Genomic DNA, 14,531 nt, shown 5'->3' with positions numbered 1-14,531 from the left:
CGCGACACACGGGTGTATGGCCACTCACGCGACACACGGGTGTATGGCCACTCACGCCACACACGGGTGTATGGCCACTCACGCCACACACGGGTGTATGGCCACTCACGCCACACACGGGTGTATAGCCACTCACGCGACACACGGGTGTATGGCCACTCACGCGACACACGGGTGTATGGCCACACACGCGACTCACGGGTGTATGGCGACACACGGGTGTATGGCCACTCACGCGACACACGGGTGTATGGCCACTCACGCGACACACGGGTGTATGGCCACTCACGCCACACACGGGTGTATGGCCACTCACGCCACACACGGGTGTATGGCCACACACGCGACTCACGGGTGTATGGCGACACACGGGTGTATGGCCACTCACGCGACACACGGGTGTATGGCCACTCACGCTACACACGGGTGTATGGCCACTCACGCCACACACGGGTGTATGGCCACACACGCGACTCACGGGTGTATGGCGACACACGGGTGTATGGCCACTCACGCGACACACGGGTGTATGGCCACACACGCGACTCACGGGTGTATGGCGACACACGGGTGTATGGCCACACACGCGACTCACGGGTGTATGGCGACACACGGGTGTATGGCCACACACGCGACTCACGGGTGTATGGCCACACACGCGACTCACGGGTGTATGGCGACACACGGGTGTATAGCCACATACGCGACTCACGGGTGTATGGCGACACACGGGTGTATGGCCACACACGCGACACCCGGATATATGGCCACACACGTGCGACACACAGGTGTATTCCCGCACAACATATGGGTATGGCCACACACTGCTCAGGGGTGAATGGCTACTCATTACAAAGATATGGCCTCACAGCACACGGGTGTATGACAGCAACACTAGAGAGCATGGCCATACACAACACACTGGTGTATTGCTACACAAACAACACTGTTGGATAGCCACAAAACACACAGGTTTATGAGTACACGGGTGTATGTCACACAACACATGGGGTGTTTGTTCACACAAAACACGCGTGTATGAGAACACACAACACGCGTGTATTGCCTCAAGCAATACACGGGTGTATGGCTACACAACACGTGCAAATGGCCACACACCTTGTGGTCAATGTGGTTGACCATGTGGTTGACCATGTGGTCAATGTGGTTGACCATGTGGTCAATGTCTCCAGTAACTCACATTGGTTCTGTCTCCTTCCTGCCGGAAAATTATTTATTATATGGGCAAATCATATATTTATGTAATTAATAATCCTAACTTTAGCAATAGTTAACTTTAATTTAGAATTAAGAGATTAATTTACTTACATTGAGTATGGTGTTTTCCCGTACCTCTCTTCCAACATTATATATATACTCAAGAAATGTACAAATCTTCACAGTTACAGCCCCGTTCCTAAGCCAGGAATGTTCACTGTGGGCTCACCATAACCCGCGCTACTTAAGTTGCTTAAGTACAAGTAGCTTAAGTATATAAGTATTTAGTACAATACGGGTTTAAGTCCACAAAAAATACGAGTGAATATCCACATATCACACGGATTTATGGCCACACAATACACGGACTTATTGCCACACGTTACACGGGTGTATGGCACACAATAGACGGGTTTATAGCCTCATAAAACACGGGTGCATGGCCACCATAACTCAAGGGTGTAATAGCTACACACAACATATGGGTGTATAGCCACATACAACACAAGGGTGTATGGCCACACACAACACAAGGGTGTATGGCCACACACAACACAAGGGTGTATGGCTACACACAACACAAGGGTGTATGGCCACACACAACACAAGGGTGTATGGCCACACACAACACAAGGGTGTATGGCTACACACAACACAAGGGTGTATGGCTACACACACAACACAAGGGTGCATGGCCACACACAACACAAGGGTGTATGGCCATACACAACACAAGGGTGTATGGCGGGCACACACAACACAAGGTTGTATGGCCACACACAACACACGGGTGTATGGCCACACACAACACAAGGGTGTATGGCCACACACAACACAAGGTTGTATGGCCACACACAACACAAGGGTGTATGGCCACACACACCCTTGTGTAAGGTAGCAAAGCAATCGAGTACAAGAACATGGAGTAACTACAGGAATAACAGAACGCCAGAGAGACGGGAGAGATACCAGAGGGCACGAAATGAGTACCTCAGAGTGAAGATTGAAGCAGAGTGACAGTTTGAAAATGATATTGCGAGTAAAGCTAAGACCCAACCAAAGCTGCTCCACAGCCACATCAGGAGGAAGACCGCGGTGAAGGAACAAGTGATGAACCTGAGAAGAGGGTAGAATAGATACACAGAGAATGACAAGGAGGGGTGTGAAGAACTCAACAAGAGATTCCTGGAGGTTTTCACAAAAGAACAAGGAGAAGCCCCTGTGCTAAATGAAGAGGAGGCAAACCAAGCAACCTTGGAGGATTTTGACCTCACCAGTGATCAAAAGGGATTTGTTGGAGCTGAATGTGACAAAGGCTGTTGGGCCTGACAGAATATCACAATGGATACTAAAAGAAGGTGCAAAAAGCACGAAATGTGTCTCTCTCTCTATGGTGTATAACAGATCACTGGAAACAGGAGACCTACCGGAAAGCTAGAAGACAGCTAATGTAGTCCCAATATACAACAAGGGTGACAGGCAAGAGGCACTGAACTACAGGTCAGTTTCCTTAACTTGAATACCATGCAAGGTGATGGACAAGATTGTGAAGGAAAAAGGCTTGTAGAACAACTGAAGGGAAATAGCTTTGTAACACATCACCAGCATGAGTTCAGAGATGATAAATCGTGTCTCACAGGTTTAATAGAATTCTATGACCAAGCAACACAAATTAGGCAGGAAAAAGAAGGGTGGGTAGACTATATTTTCTTGGACTGTCAGAAAGCTTTTGACACAGTACCCCATAAATGGCTGTTGCGAAAGTTGGAGCAACAGGCTGGAATAAAAGATAAGGTGCTCCAGTGGGTAAGGGAGTATCTAAGCAAAAGGAAACAGAATAATTGTGAGAGGGGGTAGGGACATCAGAGTAGCGAGATGTCACCAACGGAGTCCCACAGGGCTCTGTACTTGGACCCATCCTGTTTCTAATATATGTAAACGATATTCCAGAGGGTATAGACTCATTCCTCTCCATGTTTGCTAATGTTGCAAAAATTATGAGAAGAATCAAGACAGATGATGATAGACAGAGACTATATGACGACCTGGACAAACTGGAGGAATGGACTAGAAAATGGCTACTAAAGTTCAACTCGGGAAAGTGCAAAGTAATGGAATTAGGCGAAGGGAGCAGAAGGCTGAACACAAGGTTCCATCTTTGAGGTGAAATCCTGCAAGAGTCAAATAGAGAGAAAGATGTGGGGGTTGATATCACACCGAAGCAGTCCCCAGAGGCCAACATCAAAAGGATAACATCAGCGGCATATGCTAGACTGGCCAACATAAGAACAGCCTTTAGAAACTTAAGTAAGGAATCGTTCAGGACCCTATATTCAACTTATGTCAGACCAATCCTGGAATATGCAGCTTCAGCTTGGAGTCCATACCTAGTTAAACACAAGACAAAGTTAGAGAAAATTATTCAGCTGTATGCCACCAGACTCGTCCCGGAACTGAGAGGTATGAGCTACGAGGAAAGGTTAAAGGAGCTGAAACTCACGTCTCTGGAAGACAGAAGAGTAAGAGGAGACATGATAACCACCTACAAAATTCTGAGGGGAATTGACAGGGCTTATCTTGAGGTTATCTTGAGATGATTTCGGGGCTTTAGTGTCCCCGCGGCCCGGACCTCGACCAGGCCTCCTCCCCCAGGAAGCAGCCCGTGACTGCTGACTAACAACCAGGTACCTATTTTACTGCTAGGTAACAGGGGCACAGGGTGAAAGAAACTCTACCCATTGTTTCTCGCCGGCGCCTGGGATCGAACCCGGGACCACAGGATCACAAGTGCAGCGTGCTGTCCGCTCGGCCGACCGGCTCCCAAAGGGAGCCTTTGTCCACCGGGGTGGACAAAGACAAACCCTTTAGCACGGGTGGAACACGAACAAGGGGACACAGGTGGAAACTTAGTACCCAGATGAGCAACAAAGACATTAGAAAGGATTTTTTCAGTGTCAGTAGTTAACAAATAGAATGCATTAGGCAGTGATGTCGTGGAGGCAGACTCCATTCACAGTTTCAAATGTAGATATGATAGAGCCCAGTAGGGTCAGGAATCTGTACAGCAGTTGACTGACAGTTCAGAGGCGGGACCAAAGAGCCAAAGCTCCACCCCTGCAAGGACAACTAGGTGAATATACACTATACAAGGGTGTACGGCCACACACGCAAGGATGCATGGCTACACACAACACAAGGATGTATGGTCACACACACCACAAGGGTGTATGGCCACACACACAAGGGTGAATGGCCACACCCAAAACAAGGGTGTATGGCCACACACAACACAAGGGTGTATGACCCCTCGCACACAAGGGTGTATATGGCCACACACAATACAAGGATGTATAGCCACACACAACACAAGGGTGTATGACCACTCGCACACAAAGGTGTATATGGCCACACACAATACAAGGATATATAGCCACACACAACACAAGGGTGTATGACCACAGACAACACAAGGGTGTATGGCCACATACACTGACCTTCCGGCTACCGTTGTGTTGCAGGTTCTGCGGACGGACATCCTAGAGGACGCGGGCCGCAGCCTCAGCCCCCTGGTGGACATCGGACAGGTGGAGGGAGCATTCATCATGGGCCAGGGACTCTTCTTAACTGAACAACCACTCTATAATCCATCTACCGGCCAGAGGCTCACTGACAGCACCTGGGTAGGTTCCTCTATGTTGTCTTCCCGCAGGCTGCCTCTACTTTGCTAGTCTCTCTCTTAAGTGGTTAATATATGCTGGATGGGAGGCTCTGTAGGTGGTTACTATATGCTGAGTGAGCCCTGGGAGGCTCTGTAGGTGGTTACTATATGCTGAGTGAGCCCTGGGAGGCTCTGTAGGTGGTTACTATGTGTTGAGTGGGCTCTGGTAGACTATATAAGTTGTGGGTTATTTCTGCTAGGCACTGGAGGCCGAAGGGTAGGATGTGGATGAGTCTACACGTAATGGGTGGTGTTATGGTAGGCTCTACATGAAGTGAATGGTTTCTGTAAGGCTCAATAGGTAGTAGTGGGGCTCTAGGAAGTGTCACCGATATTACAAGCATACTAGTAGGCTCTGCGGGTAGTGGGTGAGGCGGTATTCATGATGGATTCTTGAAGACTCTGTAGATGGGTTACTAGATACATGGAAGGATCCAGTAGATTGTTGCTGGATTACTAGATACATGGTAGGATCCGGTAGCCTGTTGGTGGGTTACTAATTACATGGTAGGATTCGGTAGACTGTTAGTGGGTTACTACATACGTGGTAGGATCCGGTAGACTGTTGGTGGGTTACTAAATACATGGTAAGATCCCATAGACTGTTAGTGGGTTACTACATACATAGTAGGATCCGGTTGACTGTTGGTGGGTTACTAAATACATGATAGGATTCAGTAGACTGTTGGTGGGTTACTTAATACATAGTAGGATCTGATAGACTGTTAGTGGGTTACTACATACATGGTAGGAACCAGTAGACTGTAGGTGGGTTATGCACACAAAGAAGTGATGAAAACATGAACACACGAGCCATGGAGCCAGGTGAAGAAGGTATAACAATATTTTAATGCTTTACTTAACAGAACTACAAGCCGCCCATGGCTCTCGACATTCCAGTGGACCTGAGAGTGACTTTCCTGCAAAATGCTCCCAACCCGATCGGCGTCCTCTCCTCCAAAGGTGAGATGGATCAATGTACAAGCATTTCTCAAACACTGTCTTACTCTTCCAAATTATATCCTGCATAAATGAGAGAGCATGACATCTACCTAACTCTTTGATAGAGGAATATATATTTAAGTACAATAGCAGGGTTCAGTGCAGTTTTGTGGGTGAATGGTTCAGTTGTGTTGGTGTATGGTTCAATGGATGGTTCAGTAGTGTGGGTGGATGGTTCAGTAGTGTGGGTGGATGGTTCAGTTGCGTGGGGTGGATGGTTCAGTTGTGTCGGTGGAGGGTTCAGTTGTGTTGGTGGATGGTTCAGTAGTGTGGGTGGATGGTTCAGTAGTGTTGGTGGATGGGTTCAGTAGTGTGGGTGGATGACTCAGTAGTGTGGGTGGATGGTTCAGAAGTGTTGGTGGATAGTTCAGTGTGGGTGGATGCTTCAGTAGTACGGGTGAATGGCTCAGTTGTATTTGTGGATGGTTCAGTAGTGTGGGGTGGATGGTTGAGAAGTGTGGGGTAGAGGGTTCAGTAGTGTGGGGGTGGATGGTTCAGTAGTGAGTGTGGATGGTTCAGTAGTGTGGGGTTGATGGTTCAGTAGTGTGGGTGGATGGTTCTTTTGTGTGGGGTGGATGGTTCAGTAGTGTGGGTGGATGGTTCAGTAGTATGGGGTGGATGGTTCAGTAGTTTGGGGTAGATAGTTCAGTAGTGTGGGGGTGGATGGTTCAGTAGTGTGGGGTGGATGGTTCAGTAGTGTGGGGTGGATGGTTCAGTAGTTTGGGGTAGATGGTTCAGTAGTGTGGGGGTGGATGGTTCAGTAGTGTGGGGTGGATGGTTCAGTAGTTTGGGGTAGATGGTTCAGTAGTGTGGGGGTGGATGGTTCAGTAGTGTGGGGTGGATGGTTCAGTAGTTTGGGGTAGATGGTTCAGTAGTGTGGGGGTGGATGGTTCAGTAGTGTGGGGTGGATAGTTCAGTAGTGTGGGGTGGATGGTTCAGTAGTGTGGGGTGGATGGTTCAGTAGTTTGGGGTAGATGGTTTAGTAGTGTGGGTGGATGGTTCAGTAGTGTGGGGGTGGATGGTTCAGTAGTGAGTGTGGATGGTTCAGTAGTGTGGGGTGGATTGTTCAGTAGTGTGGGGTTGATGGTTCAGTAGTGTGGGTGGATGATTCAGTAGTGTGGGGGGATGGTTCATTTGTGTTGGGTGGATGGTTCAGTAGTGTGGGTGGATGGTTCAGTAGTGTGGGGGGGATGGTTCATTTGTGTGGGGGGATGGTTCATTTGTGTGGTGGTGGATGGTTCAGTAGTGTGGGGTGGATGGTTCAGAAGCAGCCGCTGGACAGTACCGAAGACCAAGCTGTGATAGTAGCAGCCGCTGGACAGTCCCGTAGACCAAGCTGTGATAGTAGCAGCCGCTGGGCTGTCCCGTAGACCAAGCTGTGATAGTAGCAGCCGCTGGACAGTCCCGTAGACCAAGCTGTGATAGTAGCAGCCGCTGGGCTGTCCCGTAGACCAAGCTGTGATAGTAGCAGCCGCTGGGCTGTCCCGTAGACCAAGCTGTGATAGTAGCAGCCGCTGGACAGTCCCGTAGACCAAGCTGTGATAGTAGCAGCCGCTGGGCAGTCCCGTAGACCAAGCTGTGATAGTAGCAGCCGCTGGGCTGTCCCGTAGACCAAGCTGTGATAGTAGCAGCCGCTGGGCTGTCCCGTAGACCAAGCTGTGATAGTAGCAGCCGCTGGGCTGTCCCGTAGACCAAGCTGTGATAGTAGCAGCCGCTGGGCTGTCCCGTAGACCAAGCTGTGATAGTAGCAGCCGCTGGACAGTCCCGTAGACCAAGCTGTGATAGTAGCAGCCGCTGGGCTGTCCCGTAGACCAAGCTGGGATAGTAGCAGCCGCTGGACAGTCCCGTAGACCAAGCTGTGATAGTAGCAGCCGCTGGGCAGTCCCGTAGACCAAGCTGTGATAGTAGCAGCCGCTGGGCTGTCCCGTAGACCAAGCTGTGATAGTAGCAGCCGCTGGGCTGTCCCGTAGACCAAGCTGTGATAGTAGCAGCCGCTGGACAGTCCCGTAGACCAAGCTGTGATAGTAGCAGCCGCTGGGCTGTCCCGTAGACCAAGCTGGGATAGTAGCAGCCGCTGGACAGTCCCGTAGACCAAGCTGTGATAGTAGCAGCCGCTGGGCTGTCCCGTAGACCAAGCTGGGATAGTAGCAGCCGCTGGACAGTCCCGTAGACCAAGCTGTGATAGTAGCAGCCGCTGGGCAGTCCCGTAGACCAAGCTGTGATAGTAGCAGCCGCTGGGCTGTCCCGTAGACCAAGCTGGGATAGTAGCAGCCGCTGGACAGTCCCGTAGACCAAGCTGTGATAGTAGCAGCCGCTGGGCTGTCCCGTAGACCAAGCTGGGATAGTAGCAGCCGCTGGACAGTCCCGTAGACCAAGCTGGGATAGTAGCAGCCGCTGGACAGTCCCGTAGACCAAGCTGGGATAGTAGCAGCCGCTGGACAGTCCCGTAGACCAAGCTGGGATAGTAGCAGCTGCTGGTCAGTACCGTAGACCAAGCTGGGATAGTAGCAGCCGCTGGACAGTCCCGTAGACCAAGCTGTGATAGTAGCAGCCGCTGGGCTGTCCCGTAGACCAAGCTGGGATAGTAGCAGCCGCTGGACAGTCCCGTAGACCAAGCTGGGATAGTAGCAGCCGCTGGACAGTCCCGTAGACCAAGCTGGGATAGTAGCAGCCGCTGGACAGTCCCGTAGACCAAGCTGGGATAGTAGCAGCTGCTGGTCAGTACCGTAGACCAAGCTGGGATAGTAGCAGCCGCTGGACAGTACCGAAGACCGGGCTGGGATAGTAGCAGCTGCTGGACAGTACCGAAGACCGGGCTGGGATAGTAGCAGCTGCTGGACAGTACCGAAGACCGGGCTGGGATAGTAGCAGCTGCTGGACAGTACCGAAGACCGAGCTGGGATAGTAGCAGCTGCTGGACAGTACCGAAGACCGAGCTGGGATAGTAGCAGCTGCTGGACAGTACCGAAGACCGAGCTGGGATAGTAGCAGCTGCTGGACAGTACCGAAGACCGAGCTGGGATAGTAGCAGCTGCTGGACAGTACCGAAGACCGAGCTGGGATAGTAGCAGCTGCTGGACAGTACCGAAGACCGAGCTGGGATAGTAGCAGCTGCTGGACAGTACCGAAGACCGAGCTGGGATAGTAGCAGCTGCTGGACAGTACCGAAGACCGAGCTGGGATAGTAGCAGCTGCTGGACAGTACCGAAGACCGAGCTGGGATAGTAGCAGCTGCTGGACAGTACCGAAGACCGAGCTGGGATAGTAGCAGCTGCTGGACAGTACCGAAGACCGAGCTGGGAAAGTAGCAGCTTCCGGAATACTTATGAATCTCCTCCAGACTGCTCCCACAAACTCTTTAGATAATAAATTATATTTTTACTGTTATTAATCCATATTTAGTCTTTGTTCATTTTAACTTCTGGAGGTTTTCTCTGTTGATTGACAGTGACGGCAGAGCCTCCGCTGAGTCTGGCGTACTCCATCATAATGGCTCTACGCCAGGCGCTGACCAGCGCCCGCCTGGACGCCGGCACCCCGGGCTGGTTCCAGATGGGTGAGCAATGTTCTTAACTTAACAGGTTTAACCTGAGTGAATATCCAGCGAAGCTTTCAGTATACTTTTAGTTTGCCTTGAGTTTGATTTACACATGATATTTTTAATTAACTAAAGGACAAAATAATCATCTACATCAGATGGAAAGAAACTAAGATAAATGGTTTTAAGCACTTAATCTGTATTTTGTGATATGAGTTTTCCCTACAAATTTTTTTTACAATATCAATATTACTCCTGCTGACATAAATAAATTCATATATATATTTCCAATGACTTGTCCTAAATATATATATATATATATATATATATATATATATATATATATATATATATATATATATATATATATATATATGTCGTACCTAGTAGCCAGAACTCACTTCTCAGCCTACTATTCAAGGCCCGATTTGCCTAATAAGCCAAGTTTTCCTGAATTAATATATTTACTATAATTTTTTTCTTATGAAATGATAAAGCAACCCTTTTCTCTATGTATGAGGTCAATTTTTTTTTATTGGAGTTAAAATTAACGTAGATATATGACCGAACCTAACCAACCCTACCTAACCTAACCTAACCTATATTTATAGGTAAGGTTAGGTTAGGTAGCCAAAAAAAGCTTGGTTAGGTTAGGTTAGGTAGGTTAGGTAGACGAAAAAACATTAATTCATGAAAACTTGGCTTATTAGGCAAATCGGGCCTTGAATAGTAGGCTGAGAAGTGCGTTCTGGCTATTAGGTACGACATATATATATATATATATATATATATATGTCGTACCTAATAGCCAGAACGCACTTCTCAGCCTACTATGCGAGGCCCGATTTGCCTAATAAGCCAAGTTTTCATGAATTAATGTTTATTCGACTACCTAACCTACCTAACCTAACCTAACCTAACGTTTTCGGCTACCTAACCTAACCTAACCTATAAAGATAAGTTAGGTTAGGTTAGGTAGGGTTGGTTAGGTTCGGTCATATATCTATGTTAATTTTAACTCCAATAAAAAAAAATTGACCTCATACATAATGAAATGGGTAGCTTTATCATTTCAAAAGAAAAAAATTAGAGAAAATATATTAATTCATGAAAACTTGGCTTATTAGGCAAATCGGGCCTTGCATAGTAGGCTGAGAAGTGCGTTCTGGCTACTAGGTACGACATATATATATATATATATATATATATATATATATATATATATATATATATATATATATATATATATATATATATATATATATATATTAGTATATTTTGGTAGCAGTCTTTCCTGTAGACATATATTATTAAATATGACCGAAAAAGTAAGATTAATAATTCTAACACGAATTTTCTCAATCTTTCGTACATTTCTTTTCACTGTTGGAGGTAAATCAAAAATCAATTCTCCAAAATTCATTTTTATTTCTAGTCTGACGCGATACGAGCGCGTTTCGTAAAACTTATTACATTTTCAAAGACTTTAGTTTGCAAATACACAACTGAATAGAACTGATGATGATTGATAAAGATTGAGCCACCCAAGAGGTGGCAGGGCATGAATAGCCCGTAATGAATAAAACTTACGCATCTCCGATTTTATATCTACATTTGAGTGAGGTGGATGGGGTGAGGTGGCATTAATAGGGTATTAATTTCATCAACACAAGACAGAACAAGAGGTGGTATTAATAGGGTATTAATTTCATAAACACAAGACAGAACACGAAACAATGGGTATTGAATAGAAGTGTTTGTAGAAAGCCTATTGGTCCATATTTCTTGATGCTTCTATATTGGAGCGGAGTCTTGAGGTGGGTAGAATATAGTTGTGCATTAATTGGCTGTTGATTGCTGGTGTTGACTTCTTGATGTGTACTACACATCAAGAAGTCAACACCAGCAATCAACAGCCAATTAATGCACAACTATATTCTACCCACCTCAAGACTCCGCTCCAATATAGAAGCATCAAGAAATATGGACCAATAGGCTTTCTACAAACACTTCTATTCAATACCCATTGTTTCGTGTTCTGTCTTGTGTTGATGAAATTAATACCCTATTAATACCACCTCTTGTTCTGTCTTGTGTTGATGAAATTAATACCCTATTAATGCCACCTCACCCCATCCACCTCACTCAAATGTAGATATAAAATCGGAGATGCGTAAGTTCTATTCAGTTGTGTATTTGCAAACTAAAGTCTTTGAAAATGTAATAAGTTTTACGAAACGCGCTCGTGTCGCGTCAGACTAGAAATAAAAATGAATTTTGGAGAATTGATTTTTGATTTACCTCCAACAGTGAAAAGAAATGTACGAAAGATTGAGAAAATTCGTGTTAGAATTATTAATCTTACTTTTTCGGTCATATTTAATAATAATATATATATATATATATATATATATATATATATATATATATATATATATATATATATATATATATATATATATATATATATATATATATAAAATTTGTGAGGGTACCACCTCTGGTGCCAATGTGGGGACCCATAGCCTCGGAGAAGAAAATAAAAAGTATTCAGAGGAGACCTTGTGGTTTTTCACTGAACACTAATATAATCTCCTACCACTCCCATTCTTTTGTATGTACACATATATATTTGCTTTATTTGAACTTTGTTACAAAAAAGGTGTTATATATAGGTTACAAAGATGGTTATCATAGGTTGTCGAGTTCCTCCAGCTCCTCAGATGGCGGGCAGGAACCCTGGATGCAGTGCCCATTTCCCCTCTGTATCGCCACGCTGAGGCGCTGGAAAAGAAAGCTGGCAGCTCTAGGGTCCCTTGTTGTTTCAATGAGCCTAGAACCCAGTTCCTTCAAAAAACTGGTAGCACTTTTACCCCAGGCGCCGAGTGTCTCAGAAGCAATGGGGACAAAATTGTAGTGGTGATCCAGTTCTCTATACTTACGGGATTTGGCTGCTTCCCTGTGGGTGGCAGCGCCATCTGGTTGTGCAACACTGAGGTTAATGTAGGTGTTAGCTAGGTTTGATACGCACGTGTAGTCCCATACCAACTGCTTGCCATTCTTCCAGGGGTTCACTGTGATACCATCCGGGCGACCAATAAGAGCATCAGAGTTACGGGGCGTTAGGTAACGGGGCTCTCTTTCAGCTGGGCATCCAGCTGTGGTGAGGCTCCTCTTGATGATGTCGATAACTTCACTGTGCCTCGTGTGCCATCCCCCTGTGCATTGGCAGAGTAGGCCATGGTGGCCGTAACTGTCAACCACCACCTCGCCGCAAATACACCTATATCTGGTGTGGATTGGGGCAGCAAGGCGGAGGGCCACAGCAATTCGGAGGGCGTGTGGTGTGAGACGCGTGCCAGTTGCCGACATTGGGGTTGCTAACAGGAAATCCCCTGCATGTGGGGCTGCTACTGCTGTGAGGCGAGCAATGTCGTGTTGTGTTGTTGCAGCACCCAGGCACTCTGCAGCAACTTGGTCTACAATGGGGCCATCCCAGCTGGATTGCTTGTGGGCTTTTGGGGATGATGGTTGAGGTGATGGGCCTGCACGAGAGGCCCACTCTGTGGCACAGCGTGTAAAATTGGGATCATGTACACCTGCCAGCTGATGTAAGTGGGCAGGTAGAATTTCCTTCACAAGGTCGTCGGATGCTGATAAGGAGGACAGGAAGGCTGGAACACCGATTTGCGTTGCTGTTCGAACTCCGAGGCCCCCAAGTCTTACGGGAAGAGAGGCTTGTTTCCACTGTAGGTCATCAAGAGAGAGGTTAAGGGCTTTTTCTAGCATTGATTTCAGTAACCGGTCATACTCACTTAGTTTTTGGCTACTGTAAGATGGTGAACACCTCAGAAAGTAGGTTAACCTGGGGAGGGACAGACATCTGGTGATGAGGTAGAGTGCATCATGAGCATCAATATCTTCAATCCTCCCATCCATCCTCCTAAGGTCGGCGATTTTCTTATCAAGGACCTCATCGATGGCTTTCAACCCCAGGGGAGCTCCTAGGAGTGTGCTGTCTTCAGGTTTAGTTTTATGGATATTTGGCAGAAGACCCTCTATTCTCTCTACGATGCCCTGGTTGGAACATATTATTTCACATTTAGAAGGGTTCAGGGTGAGGCCTAAAACTGCACCTTGCTCCTGGATTTTTCTGATGTCCTCCAGGAGGGAGTCTTGGGAACCAGCTAGGGTACCATCATCCAAGAACCAGATGTTAAGCTCGCTGGACAGGACCTCTGTGACTTGTTTGATGACTAAGCAGAAAAGGAGAGGAGCAAGGGGGTCACCCTGTTGGACGCCTTCCCACGAGTCAATTTCATGTTCGCCAAAAAGTAGCTTCAGATCCATACTGTAGCATGAATGTACAAAAGGGTAGAGGGAAGGGAAATGACTATGAACCGCACGGAGTACAGCATCCCTCCGCACCAAATTGAAGGCATTTTTGAAATCTAGCTTGATAAGGGCCTTTTCGTCTGTGATGTTGGCGATGAAGGCTCGAGCTGCATGGGCTGCCGCCTCACACCCTTGTGGAATGCCTAACCCGAGCTGTTTTGGCTTCAGCATGTTGGTCGCTGCATCACTAACTGTTCTTGCAGCTGCCTTTGCGACGAGACGCCTGAGAGAATTGCCCACAGCTATTGGCCTGATCCCTCCATCCTTTTTCTTTAGAGCACAGAGAGATGCTCCAAAAAAGATAGGTCTTATGGACGCTGGTATGTTGCCAGCTAGACATGTGTTGGTGAATCTGGTTAGTTCCACCAAGAGGTTCTTTGCAATGTCACCCAGTGCAGGGTTGAGCATTTGCTTGAGATGGTTGGGTGTTAGTCCTGTGAACCCACCTGCTGATCCTGTTGGGAAGGACATGACTGCTTTATGGACCACAGATTCAGCCACCCAGAGAGGTTCTGCTCCGGTAGCCCCCACTTGTACAATGTCGTCCTCACGCGGAGCCCTGGGTGGGTGTTTCTCCCTTAGGGCTTGAGCTGTTGCGGCATCTCTGTCGGCAATTGAGTCCTCACTGGTGATGACTCGTATTGCGCCAATAGTGTTTCC

General features: G+C 47.3%; 1 protein-coding gene across 2 annotated transcripts in view; it reads left to right on the top strand.

Moving 5' to 3' along the window:
* The window catches only part of LOC123769025 (xanthine dehydrogenase/oxidase), a 170,241-nt gene that overhangs the window by 147,971 nt on the left and 7,739 nt on the right, over nucleotides 1-14,531 (top strand). For both annotated transcript variants that reach the window (XM_069309232.1, XM_069309233.1), the window contains 3 exons: nucleotides 4,737-4,898; nucleotides 5,803-5,899; nucleotides 9,387-9,494. In XM_069309232.1, coding sequence (XP_069165333.1) covers nucleotides 4,737-4,898; nucleotides 5,803-5,899; nucleotides 9,387-9,494 — 367 coding nt within the window. The remainder of the gene's footprint in view (nucleotides 1-4,736; nucleotides 4,899-5,802; nucleotides 5,900-9,386; nucleotides 9,495-14,531) is intronic.

Source organism: Procambarus clarkii, chromosome 64 (genome assembly GCF_040958095.1).
Source record: "Procambarus clarkii isolate CNS0578487 chromosome 64, FALCON_Pclarkii_2.0, whole genome shotgun sequence".
NCBI classification, from domain to species: Eukaryota; Metazoa; Arthropoda; class Malacostraca; order Decapoda; family Cambaridae; genus Procambarus; species Procambarus clarkii.
Note: the sequence above shows the minus strand (reverse complement) of the source record. Positions and strands in the feature narration are given on the sequence as shown.